Source organism: Radiomyces spectabilis (assembly GCF_025331425.1).
Source record: "Radiomyces spectabilis strain NRRL 2753 chromosome Unknown BYT42scaffold_6, whole genome shotgun sequence".
Lineage (NCBI taxonomy): Eukaryota > Fungi > Mucoromycota > Mucoromycetes > Mucorales > Radiomycetaceae > Radiomyces > Radiomyces spectabilis.
Genome location: NW_026251931.1, coordinates 240041 through 261208, shown reverse-complemented (window position 1 = coordinate 261208; position 21168 = coordinate 240041). Strand labels below are relative to the sequence as shown.

The 21168-nt window shown below is 40.1% G+C and overlaps 4 protein-coding genes and 2 non-coding genes across 6 annotated transcripts; all 6 read left to right on the top strand.

Annotated features, from left to right (window-relative positions):
• The first annotated feature begins 84 nt into the window (after positions 1–84).
• On the top strand, positions 85–2959 carry BYT42DRAFT_314912 (fungal-specific transcription factor domain-containing protein). Its single transcript, XM_051562985.1, has 4 exons — positions 85–174; positions 240–345; positions 411–1268; positions 1337–2959. The coding sequence occupies exons 1-4, from the start codon at positions 128–130 to the stop codon at positions 2774–2776; spliced, it is 2451 nt and encodes an 816-aa protein (XP_051423490.1). The 5' UTR covers positions 85–127; the 3' UTR covers positions 2777–2959.
• A 742-nt stretch (positions 2960–3701) lies between these two features.
• BYT42DRAFT_t78 lies at positions 3702–3784 on the top strand. Its single transcript has one exon. It is a non-coding gene; the product is annotated as a tRNA-Leu (tRNA).
• Positions 3785–7980: 4196 nt separating this feature from the next.
• BYT42DRAFT_545544 (uncharacterized protein) lies at positions 7981–9622 on the top strand (the record flags this gene model as incomplete). The annotated part of the gene is made up of 3 exons (XM_051565821.1): positions 7981–7988; positions 8034–8742; positions 9536–9622. 3 exons carry the CDS (start codon positions 7981–7983, stop codon positions 9620–9622), a joined length of 804 nt encoding a protein of 267 aa, XP_051423489.1.
• A 1504-nt stretch (positions 9623–11126) lies between these two features.
• Positions 11127–11198, top strand: BYT42DRAFT_t79. The gene has a single exon. It is a non-coding gene; the product is annotated as a tRNA-Pro (tRNA).
• Positions 11199–13283: 2085 nt separating this feature from the next.
• BYT42DRAFT_496512 (uncharacterized protein) lies at positions 13284–13610 on the top strand (the record flags this gene model as incomplete). The annotated part of the gene is made up of 1 exon (XM_051564427.1): positions 13284–13610. The coding sequence occupies one exon, from the start codon at positions 13284–13286 to the stop codon at positions 13608–13610; it is 327 nt and encodes a 108-aa protein (XP_051423488.1).
• Positions 13610–13945, top strand: BYT42DRAFT_496094 (uncharacterized protein; the record flags this gene model as incomplete). The annotated part of the gene is made up of 1 exon (XM_051564400.1): positions 13610–13945. A coding segment is annotated over one exon (336 nt), but the record flags the coding sequence as incomplete, so codon positions are not given.
• Between the last annotated feature and the right edge of the window lie 7223 nt (positions 13946–21168).

Sequence of the window (21168 nt, the reverse complement as noted above, 5' to 3'; positions counted from 1 at the left end):
GTCGAAATCATCCCACGAGTGACTCGCCATCTGGGGAAAAAATGCGGGGACGCAAAATGAAAAAATCAAATTAAAAAAGCGCTCGTTTGACAGAAAAGAAATCAATCTTCTTTATCAATAAACCGAAATGTCGGATTTCGTCTCGAGCAAGCGGCAACGAGTTAGTAAAGCTTGGTAATCACATAAAAAGTTACCTTTATTGGCGTTCTATTGTGTGTACATACTGATCCTTTTTTTAGTGAGCAGTGTCGTCGAAAAAAGATTAAGTGCAATGGCGACATGCCCCTGTGTGCCAATTGCTATACTTTGGGCCTGCAATGTACATACAAAGAATCGACCAAGAAGGTAAACACACTCACATAAGTATCAATGATGGATGAAAGGGCTAAAATCGATTTTGATATTCTAAGCGTGGGCCACCCAAGGGATACATCGAAGCTATTGAGGGACGTTTGCATCGTCTGGAAGCACTACTCGGCAGTGTTATTCAGGAGGATGACCCTCGGTCACAAGCAATCTTGAAAGAACTTAATGCTCCCTTAGAAACCGCCTACGGTGAAGTGGTTAGACCGAGGCCCATGCGAAAACCAGACATGTTGGGTCCAGGGGAAGAGGAATCTGACATGCAGGATCTGACTTTGGATCCATCTTCGGCTGAAAGTGTTAATGATGTCTCGGATAAAATAACCGACGACAATGACGAAAATACCAATGACAATCTTGGAAATCTTTCCATCGACGAAAGTGGTCAACTTCGCTATTACGGCAAATCATCTGGCTTTTACATGCTTCGCAGTAGCAAGAATTTTCAGAACGGGGCTTTTCACTTTAATTCCAAAGGCTATCGTTCTCGATCTAGCGAGCAGGATTCCGTCTTGAATATGCTCTCGGTCGATCCGTACGAGTTACCGCCTCAAGATTTATCCGCCCATTTACTGGATTTATACTTTGATCACTTTTACCCGCTTTTACCTCTGTTGCACAAAAAGTCGTTTCTTGAATCTCTGAAAAGCAAAGATCATCCACCGCCATTGCTTTTATTGAACGCCATCTATGCAGTTGCTTCTCGTATTTCCCCTGATGTACGTGTTCGTGCCAAGCCCGACCTCCCGGATTCAGCTGGTGACATCTTTTTTGAAAGAGCTCGCATTCTCCTCGATTTTGAATGGGACGATTTCCGGCTTTCCACCGTCCAATCCCTCTTGCTGATGAGCAGTCATCAAAACGGAGCCCTTAAAAATATACGAGGATGGCTTTACAGTGGGCTGGTACGTAACATGATATAGTGGATCAGTGTTTTCGAAAAAAACAAAAAGCTCATCGTTGTTTGTCTCAGGCATTCCGCATGTCTCAAAATTTAGGTCTCAACCGAAATTGCGACAGCTGGCATCTTTCCGAAACTGAAAAGGAGGAACGGAAACGAGTATTTTACTGCTGTTTTGTGGTTGACAGACTTACTTGTGCTATGCATGGAAGAGCGCCCATGATCGACGAACGCGATTACGACACACCGTACCCTATGCAGAACGATGAAGATGATCTCGATCGTTCGCCAAGAATCATGGATAACTTTCATCAATTAATCAAACTATGTGAAATTCTTGGTGAGGTTTTATGCAATTTATACACGGTGAAAAGCAGAAAGCGATTATCCATCATGGCGACCCCGGATTCCGTGATCTCGAAACTGGATAAAATGTTGAACAACTGGATGGCAAAACTTCCACAGTCGGTTCAGTATCGGCCACCCAATACAAGAATGGCCGAACACGCACCTGCCCCCACATTGGAATTATGCCAGTTACACATGTTATTCTACACCACTGTCATCCTGCTGCATCGTCCCTTTATTCCTGGACCGACACAAACAACCGCACTTTCCGCATTTCCGTCTGCCGCCATTTGTACGTTTGCTGCCAACAAAATCTTGGATATTGTTCAGTTATTGATGGAGGAGAACCGCTTGAAGAATGTCAACAATTACGCGCTTTATTTCATGTTTACGGCTGGTATCATTTTCATCAACGATGCTGCGTCGACGGACAGCATGTTTGCATTTGAAGCCAAAATCAGTATCAATAAAATCATTCGCGCCATGGATACGGTGGAAGCCACTTGGATTACTTCCGCTCGTCACTGCAACATTCTCGGTGAACTGGCGGGACTACGCGACATCAACTTGGAATGCGTAGATGAAAACTACACCAAACGACCGCAGCAAAGAGAATGGACTCCCTCTTTATCCATCACCGTCCCGAATTCTCCGGAAATGGACAATGGATCGCCGGAATCTAAGCCTCGCGTCACCAGATCTTTGATGGCGTCACAGACGAAGAGCTCCATGTTACCGTATTATCTATCCGGTTATGCCACAAGTAGTGGCCCAGCAACCGATTTCGAGTCCAAAGATCTATTGCGTCAATCTAGCCATTCCTATCAACCCAGTCCATTACCAACATCACGCACCGAACATTCCTCACCTCAACCGATTGCTCTACCTACTCATGTTGCGGACAATTATGCCAGTCCGGATCAGGCTCAATCCCTTGATGTTGTTGGCACGGCGTTTTGGAACGTTCCCATGTCTTTTGACATTGATGAATGGAATATCTATTTCAACAAACAGAATTATCGTCCGCAGACATTGTTATCACAAGCTTCACCACCGTATCAATCGAATCCAAGTTCAAGTGCGGAGGATGCGGCACAATCACAAGCCTTTTACCTGCCATCTGATACACGGCAAGGTACGCAGGATCCATCCAGAATTTGGTAAAGGCCCTGTCCCATTGTATCAAAAGTTTTCTTCTTCCCCCTGCCACTATTTCACTTATAATAATCCAAAAGCTGTTGGTGTTGCTGCCTTTATTTTCAGCTTAATCTATAGAATTTATAACTATTTAATCGCCTACTGTAAATATTCCTGCATCGTAATTTTTCCCCGTAAATATATTCTTTTGTTCTCCATAATGTAGACAGCCATCTGTTGATAAGGATCACGAAGCATTTTCAGGTGGCATTCGTTAAGACAAGTCTGTTTATTGCCAACCGACGCTGACAATTATAAAAGGACGTTTGAGTAGACTTTTGAGGTGAATAACCACGTTAAATTGATCGACGAAACATTTTCCACAGGCTGCTTCCGTTCATCATTTCTCCGAGGCTCGATTGTTACTGGGAGTAAAAAAGATTTATATGGTTGAAACATCGCAGCTTCGGTTTAATTGTTCAATTCAAATCATAGACGTGCTCTATTCAATGCATGCCGAGCATTATATATCATCCATTGCTGATATAAAGCAGTCGAGAGAAGAAAAAAACAGGAAATTAAAATAAAAGCGCATAACTTGCATCTGCTCAAAATCAAAGAACTTTATAGGAAAAACAAGAGAAATTATACACTACTAGGATGTTCACTGTCTCTATCGATTACTTTTGAACGCTCAATTATATAATGGCGATATTAAGACAATAGTGGGTAAAGAAAGCGGACCATTAAATCGTTAAGAAAGGTGAGAAGAAAGTTAATCCAGTGAAATCCTAATCACGACACTTGCAACTTGCCAACTTTTTTTTTTTTTGACCAAGGCATTTTAACGCCTCCGACCAATCAGCTTCGCGGAACCATCTACCTCACTATCACGTGATTTCTTTCAACAATACTGCTATCTGAAAGTTTTGTAAAATTTACAAAAAAGGAAGCTGATTTGGCCGAGTTGGTCTAAGGCGCCGCACTCAAGTTGCGGTCTCGCAAGAGGCGTGAGTTCGAATCTCACAGTCAGCACACTTTTTTGCGCTGATTAGCTGTCGTAACCTTTTTGTGCTCAGCCAATCAGCCTCAAGATTCCTTTTCCAGCTGTTGTCGTATTTACTGGATCTGATAAACTGCACGATCACCAAAGTAAATAGACGAGGATTGACAATAAAACGAATGATGATGTTTATTCAATGTTTTGGGGTTTCTTTTTATATTCTATTATGACAATGCTATCTATTCATGATATATCGACTATTACTCATACTGAGCTTTGTTGTTGATATTTACGAACCGTGAGTCATTAAAACAAAACGTTTAGAGGACCGCTAACAGGTCCGACACTGTCGTATCCTTTTTTGGTATTTCCTAAAACGTTCACGGCAACACTTACGTTTTTGGTAATGACGCTTTGATCACCTTCAAGCAAAGGTTTCCTTCATCGAACAGCTCGGCCGAAAGGCTGAGCATTCAGAACCAAAATACCCTGCCAAGCCGTACTACGAAATTATTATAGATTAACCCAAAAACATATAAATATCCCCTCGATCAAAACGAATAAAGATTATCAATTATCTATCCTCCAATTCTGGTTTATTTCTTCATCTATCGTCCGTGGAACCAGTATCCGGAATAGATTCAGCAAACCCCGAAAACGACACAGCGATCATTACATCATGATCGGCCATCCATCCCAATTCGGCAACCTTGTCAAGAAGTCCTGGCTGGCTCAGCACACTGCGTCATTGCTGTAACCTTCCATTTTTATACCATATCCTGTCATCAATAATAGGATATCTAACATATAAATATCCTTCAAACCAAAATGAATAAACATCATCTTATCCTCCCGTATTTTATTGTTCGCTACAGATTTAGTCTACTTCTCTGGCCATTGGAATTCCAGCCTAGATCCTGACGACGACACGTGATTCACTGGATCTATTCCGGATACTGATTCCATGGACAATAGATAAAGAAAGCAGAATTGGAGGATAGATAATTGATGATCTTTATTTGTGTTGATCGAGGGGAAGTATATATGTTTTGTGTCAATCTTATTAATTCAGGTAAAATCGGACCATTTGGTCCGATTATAATATTTTTCTCTAAAAAAATAAAAAACAATTACATGTCACTTTTATATTACGGTAGAAGAAGATCTCAGTAACATATATCTGTTCTCGCGAATCATAAGAATGAATAATGGAGCATCTTTTTTTTACAAGGTTCTTCTGGAGTCGACTTCCCAAATTTAGAAATCGGACCAAAATGATCCGATTGTTGAAGCGGCTGTGGACCACAAAATAGAAAGGCTTTCGTCGTTTATTTTTTATGTCTGATAGAATGATACATAGGTATTATTACTATTGCCTTCTTTTCTCCTATTCTTTTTCTAAAGTTTCGGTATGGCACCTTTTGCACATAGGATCTGTACTACACGAGCACCTCTTTTCCACTTTCGTTGAACCCTTTCTACGAGGAATATGGAAGTAAATTTTATTTCAATAGAGGCAATGAAATAATCAAATATGGTTGTAGCTGACGTGTCTCGATTTTTGGAGCCTGTGAAATGTCTCAGGTATGGAGAAAAAGCGTATCAAGAATAATCAGACCAAATGGTCCGATTTGAAGTACCTGCTTAAATAAGCACATTTCTAAGTTGTAAAAGGACAGTGACTCTGCAAAAAGTATTACGTTCTCTGGTCACAAATTTGTGAATTTGGTCACAACTGCTCACAAATGCCGAACAGCACAATGAATGAAATTTTTTAAATTACTCATTCCTCTTGCGAATGATCTTTCGTCTTTCAAAAGAGCTGTCTACAGAGATAGATGTCTTCTTATAATTTTATAATGATCCATTATTGACTGTAAGCAGACATAGATTATAAATCTAGTGATTCATATCTCTTCTAAGAGTCGTTTCAACATACCTTATATCTTTCTGATTACGATCTTTATTCTTCCTTCTTCACCAAACATTACATTCTCAATTGCATCGATGATATTGCTACATTTGATTTCAGAGGATACCTGGAATAGCTTACCGCAGACGCAGTTTGCATGGATATCTGAGTTCGCATATTGCAGCTGATGTTTGCTTTACATAAATTCCAGTTGCTTAATGTAGGTTTTCCCAGCAGATTTCTCTCCTCACTCTCTATGTTTGAAGAACGCAACTGCTGATCCTCTTGCATAATCTGAGTCCAGAAGAAGATTCATATAATGGAGTAAAATGCTCAGGATTTTGGGACAGACTAGAGAAAAGAGTTCTCTTTTTTTTTATGAGTAAAAAAGAAAGTCGCGGCACTATGAAAAACTTGCTCAAAAACAAAGATACAGTGTGATGGCAGTCGCCAGATTCGCTCATTATGCACCGAATGCAATATGGAGCTAATGGAGCTCGTATATTTATTTCACCGGCCTTTATTCTATCTGCAAAAATAGATGTTTTAGATTTATTGAAAAAAAAGGTCCAAAACGACTGCTCATGTTGAAATGGTGAATGCAATGCGATGAATTGCGATGCGATCACCGGGATTTCACAACAATAAAGGCAAGAAAATAGGCTTTTCAAAGAAAAATAATATCCGGACAGTATACAGCAAAAAGCTGCAGTATCAATGGAAAGGTGACAAAAAAACGGCATAAGTTTGGACCATTTTTTCACCTACTGTACCGTAAAAAAATGATATGACAACTTGCAGAGTCAAAAAAAAGTGTTGTCTGAAGGAACAGATTACGTAATTGTCAAGCATTTACATACATGAATTGCCGGTCGTGTGTAATGGGACAAGAAAAAAAAATGAACTGACACAGCTTTGACTGACCCGAATGAACCGACTCCGATAAGGAACTCTACTTGGGGCGAGTGACCCCAACAGAGAATAGTGCTTGGAGGGAATCTGCTTTAATTTCTTTTTCACCTCCCCACATACACTGTTTTTGTTACTTGGCGTATCTGCTCATTGCTGGCATGTAAACTAAAACATGTTCAAGCATCAGCTTTAGTAAAGCAGATCATTGTGTAGTTTAAGGCTTTTACTGTTAATGGTTTTTCAGACAAATGCTGTCGAGGCCGGCTGTTGAGAACAAAACAGCAAGTGTTGTTACCTCCTCTTTTTTTTTTTGGCTTTAATCTAATGCAACTATTCCATGAATGAAATGGTTTGAAGCAATGTACCCCTGGATCCAAGAAAACTTGAGCATACCATTTCATCTTTGCTTTCCTTTCATTTTTTGTTTATGCACAGCTGGCAAACTTCATACGATCCAATCCATCTTCGAGTACAACATGTTTTGCCGAAGCGAATAACTACTTTTGCGCATTGACAAAAAAAAATTGACATCGCTTGCTTGTCGAGTTTTACTGCGTAGTTGTCATTGCCGTAGGTATCGGGAATTATCACATATTATGCCCATATTGAATTCAAAGACCTTTATCCGGTCTTGGCGTATTCATAATTTTGTTGGCAAAACCGTGTAGGTATGAGTCAAAAAGATTGATTTTCTTTCTTTGTGTATTTTTGTGGTTTAACACGTTATCCAGTTAAAGTTAACACCGATGATGGGCTTTCCAAGGGTCTATTGCAACTTCCAAGATATAGCTGTTTATATTTGGTTTCCTTTTCGTAATGCGTAGCCACAGCTCCATAAACGTCTACCGCTCGTGTCGGTCACATGGTTTTTTTGTTTTTCCCATAGAAGTCCACCCCTTTTTATTTTGAGAGAAAAAGGTCGGACCACCACATGAAAGCGGAGGTTGACTGCTTTATTACTAGTTTTATGCAGCATCCATTCGAACTCAGTCGTACAATAAAGAACTCTTGAGAACATTTTCACGGAATTTCACACATTGACATCTGTCTACAGATGGAATTTCATGTTCTATCAATGTTATCAGAATAAACTGTTTTTTAAGGAGGATCCCTGAATGTATTCGAGTTTTTCGTGACATTGCTTATCAGAGATGGCGCGCAGATCGTCTGGTGAGGGTGAAGTTGCCTTTTTTGTCAGAATCAAGATGGGTGGCAAGCCAGATCAATATTCATTATCTTGACCACAATAAATTCATGTTCAAGAGAAAAATAACAAGCTGGTATTGCCTTTTCCTTTGGTTATTGTTTTCAATGACCATCGAGCCATAGAACCTTCATTTTCTTTTCCCAACTCCATATCTAACAATTTCTCAGGTTGGTATCACTATTATCAAATTCTGCAAAATGATCCAGTCAGTCACGCCTTTTTTGTTATAGAATGCTTACTCATTTGGCAGGCCCTCGTTGCATATACACTTGGACCGAAGCGATAAGCAGTCATGGGTTGATTGGGCAACAACACGAAATGAAGGCACCAGCTACTTTGCCAGTGCCATGCGGTATGTTGGTGCGTCGCGAACACACCCCTGCTACAATGCACTTTGCCAATTTGCCCCCGAAGGTGCCGCCGACGATGGATCGTGGCTGTACGATGAGGAATTGATGACTCAGGCAGCTTCACAGTGGGGTGCATGGATGAAACAGTTCCTTCCCGCTGATCACTTTAGCTCCCAAAACCAAAGGCGTCGTGTCATGCAACGGTGGATCCAGCAGCCTGGAGAGTACGACTTTACGGCAACCATGGAGGGTCGACTTATCTATGTTCCTGCGACCTGGTCTGCCCGGTTACGTTGGCTCGATGGCTCGGTTGAACGCACCTTGCAGCTCAAGTTTCCGAATTCCCTATTTGACAGCAATCGCAGAGAAGATCGAATGTGCAGACTGCGGTTCCTGCCTGAAGGCATTGGTCTCGAGAGTGAAGATGGAGAGCAACTGGGGGTACGAGCGTTGCGCAACCTGACATACCTGAGGGCGCAAGAAGACGGAGCGCACCTTGTTCGCCTTTGGCAGCAAGAACGTCTTCGTCTCGGCGATACCACCGCCGGAACCGAAATCATCCCAGGTCATGCCGACGTCCCAGCGAACCAGCGTCGCAAACCGCTGCAGGTCAGTTCGGGTGAACGATCGAAAGAGCCGTTCAGGCAATTCATCTATGATACCGATGCCCTGGGTCTCCTTCGCCGGTTTCTAGACCAACGGTTCCTGCAGGGTGGGTACGTTAACCTTGCTCCACCCAATCTGCAGCCTCATATAAGTACCGAGTCGATCGCCTTTCAGGCCGTTTTTGACCGCTTCTTACGACGTCATACAGATCACCCACATTATCATACATGGCACGCCTGGAATAGCGATATCTCAAAATGGGGCCGCCATTATTTCGTTAATATTGAATTGCTACGTCCAGGATCCACTAAACACGATCATTGGGAAAATCTGCCAGCAGGGTCTCGTCGCCGTTGCTCCCATATCCGTATCGCACCGAGACCTTGATCTGCTCCTGTCGCCGTCGTCTTTCCTTTTTTTTCTTTGAACTTACTTACCTTTTGTTTTTGTCCTTTTGTCCTCTTTTTCTTTTGTCTTTTTGCCGTTTTGTTTTTTCGTCTGTTTATCTTTTCGTCTTTTTGCTTTTGTATCTTTTTTAACTTCCAGTCCCTTTTTGTTTTTTCAGTTGACCTTTTTTTGTATTTTATTCGTATTGTCAATATATACATTATTCTGTCTGTTAATCAATTAGTCGATATCTTTATATTTGATTAGTACTTGAATCTCGTTTTGCATGCAAAATAGAAGAACTGCATCAAAGTTTTGTAAGAAGCAGCCTCTATGAACACAACAACGGTGCGCATGCTAACCTGTGCATCATGACCATTTTAGTTTTTCGTTATGTTTCATTTTATAGACAACTGTTCAGTTGACCAATGAAGAAGCCATACTTTCCGTGATCGTCAATTGTTTCCACCTTGTCGAATCGGAAAATACAGTGTAGTTTAAAGATCATCATTCGCGACAAGTAATAAGAAGACAACGACACAACAATTGACAAGGCGTTATTAAATAAGGAATATACATGGCACAGCGAAAGGCAACAAGACTGGACACCGCGAATACCAGTTTTTTATAATTTCCAACTGAGGTTTTACCGAATAAGAAATAATGTACGAGGTATACTAGACTGAGTGATAAGAAAAAAAAAATATAAGCAGCGGTGTTCGGTCCAGCAAGCAAAGTTTGAACCATCTCATTTCCACTTGCAGTTGCTTGGATAGTTCATTCCACCTAATTCAGTCCGTTAGCATCAAGTCATTAAACAAAGGCCAACTATAATCGTTCCATTCTGCTGTTGCGACTTGTTTTTCTTATTTAGTTTTTGACAGTCATTTGACAGTCGATGTGTATGAAAAGTGAATACAGGGAAAAAGCATTCGAGAATTAGAAATTGCCAGCCGCAGCAAGTTAGGTTTGTCAGAAAAAGAACAAGAGACGAAACCAAATGCACAGAAAATCCAGTTTTCAGATTTTTGGTCATGCATATCAAAAGAACGCAACAATATTAATACAATAGATAACAAGAAATGTATTATGCACTGATTACGGGAGGATCAGTGCAAGCTGGACAAGAGGGTGGTGTTAAGTGCTTTTGCAAGACAAGGACAAGACAAGACAAGAAAAGGAATATTACAGGAACAAGATAGAAACAGGAAAAGAACCAAGACAAGGTCAAGATAAGATGAAGAACAAGATAGTACAAGAGAATACACAATTCTTGACTGAGGTTAATTTCATGAGAAGAGATCGGATATTTATACTAAAGGATCGGATATAGAACAGACAACGATAATAAAATAATTAAATGAAATGCAGAGCATGACATGAGGTAAAGCATAGATCAGCAAAAGAAGAGGACAACGGTAAGAGAGGAATATAGAGACCAAGTAAAAGGGTATACGCATGGACCAGCACGGCAACAGTGGAGAGCGTGCTTGGGCCAATAATACACATGGTCGCGCAGTTATGGCCAAGACAACGTGTACGCGGGAATGGTCATGACAGATAAAACGAATATCTAGATGGATTCCATATTGGATTGATGATGTTCCTATCGGATATATAATTTGATTATATAGATATATGACTGATGTATTAATTTTCGAACATTTTGAATTTCTCAAACGTCAGCAACTTTTAGCCTTTCGGACAGCTCCATGCCTACATTGTCAATTTTATTGCTCATGTATATTTTCAGTGCATCAACTTAATTTTTTTTATAACTATTTCCTCCACTTCAAGAGAAAAAAAAAAGATGTTTGCTAATAAATATATTTTCGCTGCTCGCAAATCGAATCCTTTCTAATATACCCTCAACCGTACCTTGTGTCCCGATTATTGGACCAACTTTCCATGCACTTCAATGCTGTTTTGCCCCAAAATTTTCGCCCAAACTTTCACAGTTCATAATATCGATGAATTCCCTTCCAAACGGCAAGCGGTTGGGGTCAATGGTGTAGTGGTATCATTCATCATTTGGGTTGATGAGGCCCCGGGTTCAAATCCCGGTTGACCCCATTTTTGCATTGCTTTTGGGTGGGGAAAGTATATTTTTTTGTGATGGGGAATGGAGAGAATGTTGAATGGAATGGCAAAAATTTTGATGAAATTGTCAGATTTGAGTACTCCTTTAGAGTTCAGTTTAAATCTGTAGTTTTTGTTCATTCTTTATTTCTACCATAACATGGTCATATTTATATTTTCTATCAAGATCATTTTTATGTCTACAATCTTCAGGAAGGTTCTCGTCAACTTCCTGCACGATTTTCTATTATTCCGAAACATAACCAATCAAGAAGTATTGCGGACCACTTTAATGCTGAACGGATTCGGTCTATATTTCTTCCGTTTTCCAGGCAATACCTTTGGTATGCCTCGTTCATCCATTGGTCCTTCATACCTTCTCGAAGGTTCCTCCAGACATCGATCTGCGGACGAGCCAATGCGCTGTCTTCCGTATTTGCTAAACTTTGGTATAGCAAATCTAATCGGCGCAAAAGAAGAACCGGCGTAACTGACAAAATAAATGGGAAATTGGGGAAGAGAGTGAGAACGTAATTTTTTTTTCTTTGTGTGTGTAAATGGAGCACTTACCGCTTGTGGATTGTCAAAGGCAAGCAAGGCCGATGACGGCGATTTATGAAATGGAGACCATGCAAGAGTGAAAGGAATGTCGAAGGGGGAAGAGGAGGGAAAGGTGAAAAAGAGACGAGTAATAAAGAATAAACGTAAAAAGTGGAAACAAAGAACCAAAAAGATAGGAATAAAATAGAGATAAAAAAAAATAAAGAAGTGCAGGCGAATAATGGTCGGTTATGAGACGCCCGGTTGATAGAAAAATACTATTGGCGGGAGGAATGCGAATGATTATCGCCGGGGTTGCAGAAAACGATAATGTTGAGGGAGATTAGCGTGCACCGAGACAAGGTTGGTTGGAACAAGTGGTTGCCTAAGCAATAGCTCATGCTATAACCGCCATGGGGAAAAGGTCATGGTGACAAGGTAATTAGACGGGGACGACGAGAGAAAAAAAGCGCAGGTTGCTTGTCTTGAGAGTGTCAAGTTGAAAATAACAACACACGCACACACCACCACTCTTTTTTTTTTTCACGTTGTCGGAACGATGGGGCGATGAGGATGAGCAAAGCCACATTTGATATGATCGAGTGATATCCCAAAAAAAAACAATCCAAGGTACACGATACAGTGAATACGGCGGCTGCGCTGCCCTGGATGAGATGGCATTGAATAAGAGACGTTGGAATCGGCGAACATTGGGTTTCTTTATAATCAATCCGGTTTTGTACTAGTGTCTGCCGCACGATCGTATTGTACGCCATACAAGACAAGAAGGCATTGTATAGAAAGCAAGTGGGAAGGATGCTATGGAAATTGGTCAACGGTGTGATCTGCGTTTTTACTTTTTACAGTTTTAATGTTTTTCGATCCCGTCAGATCATTCAAATTACATACCAATGAGTGCACATATTCGCTGTTTATTTTACTGCTTGTAGTTGAAGCTGGCGGTTTAAAATAATCTTGATATACAGAAAGACCCAAATGATTCTGTAGTTTGGGATATGAGGGAATTCTGGTTTGAATATCATTCCAAGAAATAAAGATGTGCGATTCATTCTGTCGAGATTGTGTATAGTTGATTCAAGGATGGAATATGCTCCGACTATGCCGAAATCGGCACAGTAAAAACGCCAACCTTTCTCAAAACTTGGATAAATATGTGAACAGTCTATTCTTATACAAAGCAAAAATTTGGCATCTTGGCTTTTCGGTTGTAATGGTATTTTTTTTGGGGGGGGGTTGGTTGGTTGTTAGGGCTTCTGATTATTGGAGTATAGAGTATTTCAAAAGCTTGGGTCTGAGAATTTTTTTTAGGTGTGCCGATATCGGCACAGTAAAAACCATCCATTTTTCTCAAAACTTGGATAAACATGTGAATAGTGTAATTCTATATAGAACAAAAGTTTAGCATCTTGGCTTTTCGATTCCATTATTTTTTTATTTTTTTTTGGGATAGAGCTTCTTATGTTGAAGTATAGAGTATGCTCAACAACAAAATCGACCGAGATGAAGCGACTATCAAGATGCGGTTAAAAGGTCAAACTTCAAGGAAGGAGTACCGAATTGTGAAGTCGTTCGCTATGATCATGCAAAAAGCACCCGAATACTGTATTAGCGATACAATAATGGCGCAAGAGCTCATCACCCGGTATTTGGAGCCGGCATTGGCACCTTTATTTGACGACATCCTGCAGGATACACTATTTCGTTGGACTGCCACAATTAATCAAGAATCAAAAGCAACCACTGCTATATCGATTAGCAGGAGCAGGCCAGATGCTTGTGTCTCTGGATTGCACGGCGTCACTTGGGGCATTAGCCGAGGCTTCGGCGAGGTGAATCTTCGATAGAAGCCAACAATAACTATTCGGTTGCGCGGTATCTCTTTCGACTAGGCATATTCGCCAAAAACGCTATTGATCTCAACAATATGAAGGGATGTTTGGTGTTCCAATCGGTTGGCCGGCACACGTTTTTTTATCTGGTGACTCTTTTGCACGATGGGATCTATGTGATGTATGAAATCACGAAAATTGAAATCCCTATGTGCATCTCAGACTTGCCATCCTATTTGGGACAAATTGGTCGACTAATGCATGTTCTTACGGTTTACCAGACTATTGTGTCCCAGCTGATCAGAAAGACGTTGCAACCTACATTCAGGAAAAAGGAAATCGATGACTGATCCACAACACGACCGAATCCTTGATCCATCAAAAAGCAGGAAACGGCAGTCCATCACGACATTTCGCCTCCAATGATTCCCCATCTCGACTTTTTCTTTGAAGGCGATTCTCTATTAAAAATAATGTATGTAATCGACTTGAACACATCATCAACAAACTGTATATAATAAACCATCCACAATATTCGTTAATTGATAGTCTACAATGGACCGCGCTTATTAGGTTTGTCACTATTGTGCTTATCTCTCTATAATCGGTCGTCACTATACTTTTACACTTTCAACATACATATTCCACACTTGGTATAAAATAGTCTTCAAACTCTTGTACATCGTTTGGCCACAACTTGGCTCCTGTTAAAATTAAATAGTCTCTGAAACATTGCGTTTTTTGCGACCATTGCCTTGTAAAAAAGGCCGGGCACCTTCCGACTGTACATAAAGAGAGAAAGGTTGCTCTTTGATTTCAACAATGTTATATCCTGTCACAACAAATTACAGTATGCCTTGCCGCTGTGGAGATACGGATCATCGGTAAATTACGAGCTCATGGTGTGTCCGTTGAACACCAGGAATACCAATTACTGAACGGTTTATTCAAGGGCAGCCGTTTATTCAAGAAGTACAATCGCAGCAGTTTCTTCAGGTACTTCTCCACAATAGTTATACCACTTCGCTTGATAAAAAAATTATCGAAAATGCACTAGAAAAAAGAAGAAAAAAAGAGAGAGAAAAAAAAAAAGGGACCTTACCCAGGCTTGGCCAATGTGGACGTGTGGGACCACCATGAACCACAAGCTCACGGAGTTCATTAAGAAAATCCCAGCAATAGAACTGCTGAATTATCGTCTTTTTCGCCGAAACTGATGACTCTACGATCTGATATATTATCTGGTGCTCACTTACAACGAACTGAAACTGATCTACCTACCGCAATTTACCAATCGCCTTACCAACAAGCCGAAAAATTCTAACAACGTGTTGGATGCAATCAAACACACTCAGGTATCGCAGATGCACATGAGCTGTCACCATTTCTGGTCCGGAGCTTTAAAAAGCGAATTTTTATTTCCTTTTTTATCTTTACCTCCTACTGCCATAAATGGAAAGGAAGTAATCAGAAGTAATCAGAAGTGATCAGAAGTAGCCAATCAGAAATAATCCAAGCTTTTTAAAATTTCTGGTCCGGAGCTTTAAAAAGCGAATTTTTGTTTCCTTTTTTATCTTTACCTCCTACTGCCATAAATGGAAAGGAAGTAATCAGAAGTAATCAGAAGTAGCCAATCAGAAATAATCCAAGCTTTTTAAAATTTCTGGTTCGAAGCTTTAAAAAGCGAATTTTTATTTCCTTTTTTATCTTCACCTCCTACTGCCATAAATGGAAAGGAAGTAATCAGAAGTAATCAGAAGTGATCAGAAGTAGCCAATCAGAAATAAGCCAAGCTTTTTAAAATTTCCGGTTCGGAGCTTTAAAAAGCGAATTTTTGTTTCCTTTTTTATCTTTACCTCTTACTGCCATAAATGGAAAGGATGTAATCAGAAGTAATCAGAAGTAGCCAATCAGAAGTAATCCAAGCTTTTTAAAATTTCTGGTCCGGAGCTTTAAAAAGCGAATTTTTGTTTCCTTTTTTATCTTTACCTCCTACTGCCATAAATGGAAAGGATGTAATCAGAAGTAATCAGAAGTAATCAGAAGTAATCAGAAGTAGCCAATCAGAAGTAATCCAAGCTTTTTAAAATTTCTGGTCCGGAGCTTTAAAAAGCGAATTTTTGTTTCCTTTTTTATCTTTACCTCCTACTGCCATAAATGGAAAGGAAGTAATCAGAAGTAATCAGAAGTGATCAGAAGTAGCCAATCAGAAATAATCCAAGCTTTTTAAAATTTCTGGTCCGGAGCTTTAAAAAGCGAATTTTTGTTTCCTTTTTTATCTTTACCTCTTACTGCCATAAATGGAAAGGAAGTAATCAGAAGTAATCAGAAGTAGCCAATCAGAAGTAATCCAAGCTTTTTAAAATTTCTGGTCCGGAGCTTTAAAAAGCGAATTTTTGTTTCCTTTTTTATCTTTACCTCCTACTGCCATAAATGGAAAGGATGTAATCAGAAGTAATCAGAAGTAATCAGAAGTAGCCAATCAGAAATAATCCAAAGCTTTTTAAAATTTCTGGTCCGGAGCTTTAAAAAGCGAATTTTTGTTTCCTTTTTTATCTTTACCTCCTACTGCCATAAATGGAAAGGATGTAATCAGAAGTAATCAGAAGCGGTCACAAGTACTTTATGCCATGGTCGGATCAATGAAAGCTGAATAAAAAATAAAATAAAATAATACCCAAAAACAAATGATTTATTGGCTTATGTATGGGGAATCGGGTATTCCGTTTGGCCACCGACATAATACACCAGACTAGCCAAATCTCCAAAGGAAGTTGATCAAGGCAGCACCGTCAGGTAGTCATTTTCCTGGCTCAGTTATCGATGTCCCTAACACCACATATGCCAAATGGGTAACGACTGCCCAAGTTGATTAATGACTCATGTTTTTGATTTCTTTCTTTACTGGTAACAAGCCGTACACCCGCTGTGCAATGGATGCCACCTGCTACTGGATGCCGCACTCTTACATTGAGCGACATTCGTCAGACAAAAGCCTAACGCAATACGGCATAACCTGGGCGAGACTCTTGATGGAACTTTGGTATATTAATGTCAATACTCTGGCATACCATGAAACACTTTTAATGAACAAAGCAGCACTTATTGACCCCCTCCGTTCTGTCCCGCCCAAGGTTATGATAGATCTACAAAGATGTGTGGGAATGTTGGGTATTTAAAAAAAATGAGTTAGTAAGCTCTTTGGTTGATTCAAATTTCGTTGAGATATTTTACCTTTGATGTTTGATGCAGCAGATACCGAGGGCTTCCCGACCGAAATAAAGAAAGGATACAGATATAAAAAAAAAAGTAAATACAATAGGTGCGTCTGTAAAAACCCCCTAAAAACCCTGTGGGAAAAAAAAGGAGGAAAAGACTGCAAGAAGACTATTCACTAAAATACAAAATACATACTACAACTACAAAATAAAATGGTCGGGAAGAAATATCGAAGGCGATACCACGGGCAGCAATCCATATGAGAGGAACCTGGGGAGGACGCGTCAGCGTTTCCTGATGAAAAAGAGAGTCACACCACCGACGATGCCTTTGACGACAAAAACCGGATTGGCCACAATCTGGTGCCCGAACAAAGTAGAAAGGTTTTGGAGGGATGGATGGCTTGAATGGCTTGCCAGGCAAAAGAAAACCGGAGAGAAAACCAAAAGCTAAAGACAGAATAGAGAAAAAGGACAGGTAAATTTTTTCTTGTCGAAAAACGGATAGTCGTATCACACAAAAGGTACCTTTTTTCATAATAATCGAATCGACCGGATCAGATACACGCCATAGTCTGGATGATGGATGATGGATGCAATGATAGTGAGGGATTTCCAGGCAAACAGAAGAGATGCAAAACTAAAGAAGAAGAAAAAATTCGGACAAAAATATGTGATTTTCCATGGATGAAACAATAGTCACCTCACTGATGCATGAATGATGAGCTACACAGATCGAAGCATATCTGCTCCATGTATCATTCGATTACTGAAGAGAATGAAAGGGCATATACAGTATAACTGACAGATAACCCAAATTAAATGATGCTACAAAACACCAGATCGTCGTATCGTCAATCACCTTTCTTCAAAAAAGAGCTCCACTCACATTTTATGTAAACGGCGACGATGCTCTGTTTAACCACAACTGGCGCAAACGGCATCTTGCTGCTGATTGTTTCGCCTATTATCGTGAAAGTGGGCAGCGAGGCATGGTTGAAAGATGAAAAAAAGGTTTAACAGGTCTTGATAACTTAGTGTAGATCGTGTGATTTACAAAATCGCTAATTTTTCAAAGATTTTAATTATATAGATAAAAGTCATCTTTTCAGTCTCGATGACTTCTTGATATTTTTACCCCATCTCAAAACATCATCTTTCTCCTACCAGGTCGGGAATCAATAATATTATTTCTGGATTCTGCGAAGATTTTTGATTTCGAACAGCCTGTTTGCCAGCAAAATCTTGTTGCTTGCATACATGGCCACCAAGTATAAAAGAAGTTGTCATGACACATGACCATGGTTGCCCAATGATAGAGTGCCAAAAAAAAATCATAATAATTGTTTTTTATTTCGGATTGAAAATATGAGGCTATTTATTTCTTGGTTGACTGATCAATGGAAAATGATGAATCGGCTAATAGAAAATGGTAAGGCGGCAGGTGAAAAAACCAAACACAGCCGCAGGAAAAGGCGTATGGGGAAAATCAGGGCAGCAGAATCAGCGGCCATAGTCGCAAAGATGAATTATTGTAACAACGTACAACTTTGCTATTGCCACTTATGGTGAGCAGCAAAGCATGTTGTTTATACCTTTTTTCTCTCTTCCTTCATCCGCTCATCCTGTCATACTTCAGCTTTATTTCCAGCACACTATTATCACGAAATTTGTTTTCATATAATTTGTAAGTGCTTGCCCACTAAAATTTATCTATAACCTCTCGATTAACATCATAAAATAACTTTTTTTAAAGAAAAAAAAATTGATAATCAATGTCCCAAAGTAATACTGTCACTGTCGGATCCGATTATGATACATCGGTGGTTTCCGCTTTGCGGTTCCGGATCCAGCTCTAAAACCTGGATAATCGTGTATTCTCTCTCGTGGTGAAAGAAGTCAATTAGCTGTGAATACCCATCCATACAATGCTCCTTTTTCTTCCCTAGTATAAGCATCCTGGCGATCTCTAATGTTGCTAGTGCTAACGATGTATGTTCACGAATGTCTGTTTCTGTATTGGACTTGTAGGTAACATTGATGAGCAAGCTTTCGGGAATTACTTGAGTCTTAAAACTCGACTTCTTTGTGACAGCAGAATATCATAGGAAAGTGGCTTTGGATCACACAGTGGCGTTAATGCAAGCAGAGGATCCGATTCCTTCGACCTGGATATTCAGCCTGACCTTTGAACAAGTCTTCCAGATCGGACTAATATAATAACGAAAGTAAGTTTATTGGACACAGAACAATTAGGTATTTTGTATTGATAATGAGAATGACAGCTTGAGATCTGTGATATTGAACTAAATATTAAATCTAGTGAGTATAGATCTGAATCGATGAAGATCTTGTCCTTCATAGCTTTTCGATTGTTTATACTGTACAAGAGGCTGTCCATAAGCCTCTGGAGAAGAACTGGTCTTATGACGATGTCAAAGAGAATATTCGCTTAAGATGAGGTTACATTTCAGGCAGTTTGAATGTAGTAAATCAAGGATAGTCACTGTCGCATTTGTGAGCCTGGAGGAGCAACTGCAGGTGAGCTCACCTCGTTAACAGTAGTTTTCAAGCGTCCAATACAAACCTTCATGTATGCGTTTTTTGAAATAATAAAAATTCTAGTAAGGGCGTCCCAACCACTTTTGGATTGGTCGCATAGTGGAAAATCCTGACACAAAATCATCAAATGTTTCTGCGTGACTGACCAACCATCAAACACAGTAGGGCGTCCGGATTTTTCTTTTTTTTATCGTATCACTTACCTCTTCTTCCATTTATACCTCCATTATACTTTACGACACAATGAACACCGCGGACGGCCCCTCGTTAGGACGCCGACTCCTGCCGCTATCAAACAGAGATTCTTAAATATCGACAAACTCGAAAAATCAAAATTGACCACAATCTCCAAAACCAGAATTCGCCTCTTGCGTAAGACGTCCCTATAAACCCACCGTAAGAATTTTTTATGGATGACTTTTAGAAATAGTAACTTCTTCGAAGGTTGGTTGAAGATTATATCTTATGAAAGAGAGCGCGTTGGATAGAGTCCAACAGTTTCATTTTTCATTTCCACCCATTAATACCGAACTGTTTTGGCACAAGTGATTGTCTTTGTTGTGTCTTCCCGTAGAGAGTCGAGAGCACCGGTAATCTTTCCATAACGAATAAGATATTCTTAGTTTGCTTAGTGTAACTTTAGCGATTTTACCCAACAAAGATTCCTGCTGCTTATAGAGCTACCGGTTCAGGAAAAGCCAAAGCTTGGGTCTGAGAAGTTTTTAGGTGTGCCGAAATCGGCACAGTTTTTACTTGTCTCTACCCCTTTTTTTTTTTTTTTTTTTTTTTTTTTTTTTTTTTTTTGCAGAGAGTGCTACTTTAAAATACCTTAGCTTATACGAAAAAGCAGCTAGATTTTTATCACGTACCTCAGGATTGCTGGTTGTTGATACGCACCGGGTAATAAAAGATTTTCAGCAAGAAAGCTGGAAATGCAAGGCATGGTCGATACAATTAAAATTGCAGGAGTGATTGTACAAAAATAAGAAAGGCACCTGGTTCCAAAGTATTTTCAGTAAAATCTTGAAGGTTCTATCTTTGGCGTTGCATTAGGTTTTATGGCATGTTTATTGATCATGTTTTTTAATATGAAAGTGTGCCGATTTCGGCACACTTGAATTTACACCAAAAATTGAGAGGTATGGCCTACATGGTTACGAGAACCGATGGCGGCTACCCAAGGCGACAGTTGAGCATAAAACTGAAAAAATAATACATCTATGGAACACAAAAAAAAGCCAATATAAAAGGAGAGTAGGAGAACACAGGCTATTAGGCTACCTTTTATCCATGATTCCCTTTTGCAGCATGCTTGAGTGGTATCGCAATGGAAGAAAGGTGCCAGGGAAAGCTTCAGGTGTGGTTCACAAGAGGCAGGAGGAGGCAAGAGATCTACCACCAGACTTGGCGGGGAGTAGGATTGCTAGTATTATGCGCATCAGGGCTACAAAACTGGTCCAATTGCCAGAAAATGGTGCCAAGATCTGATCAATAATTGGAAAACCAGGTGGAGTATGAGAGGGGCAGTTGATTCAATACATATAAAGTCAATGTGAACGTCAGAAAAACGTCCGGACAGAAGATGGGAAGAAAGATTCAGAGAGCACAAGGAACCACATGGCACTTCATGGAATGGGAACGCGTGGTGCTATCGAAATCACAGCGACAAGGGCAAGGTTTCCTGGTCACTACAACGTACGCCATCGGACTAAGTGGCGACGATCAGCTCGCGAAGCAGTACGGTGGCGTTGGCAATAGTTACATAGCCAGGTGGTCAGGCATGAAAAAAGACA

What these genes read in the sequence shown, in the direction of transcription:
- BYT42DRAFT_314912 (XM_051562985.1), top strand. Translation starts at nt 128, where the DNA reads ATGTCGGATTTCGTCTCGAGCAAGCGGCAACGAGTTAGTAAAGCTTG. An exon ending in CAACGAGTTAGTAAAGCTTG is followed by an intron (nt 175 to 239) that starts GTAATCACATAA and finishes TCCTTTTTTTAG; the next exon opens with TGAGCAGTGTCGTCGAAAAA. An exon ending in GATGGCTTTACAGTGGGCTG is followed by an intron (nt 1,269 to 1,336) that starts GTACGTAACATG and finishes TGTTTGTCTCAG; the next exon opens with GCATTCCGCATGTCTCAAAA.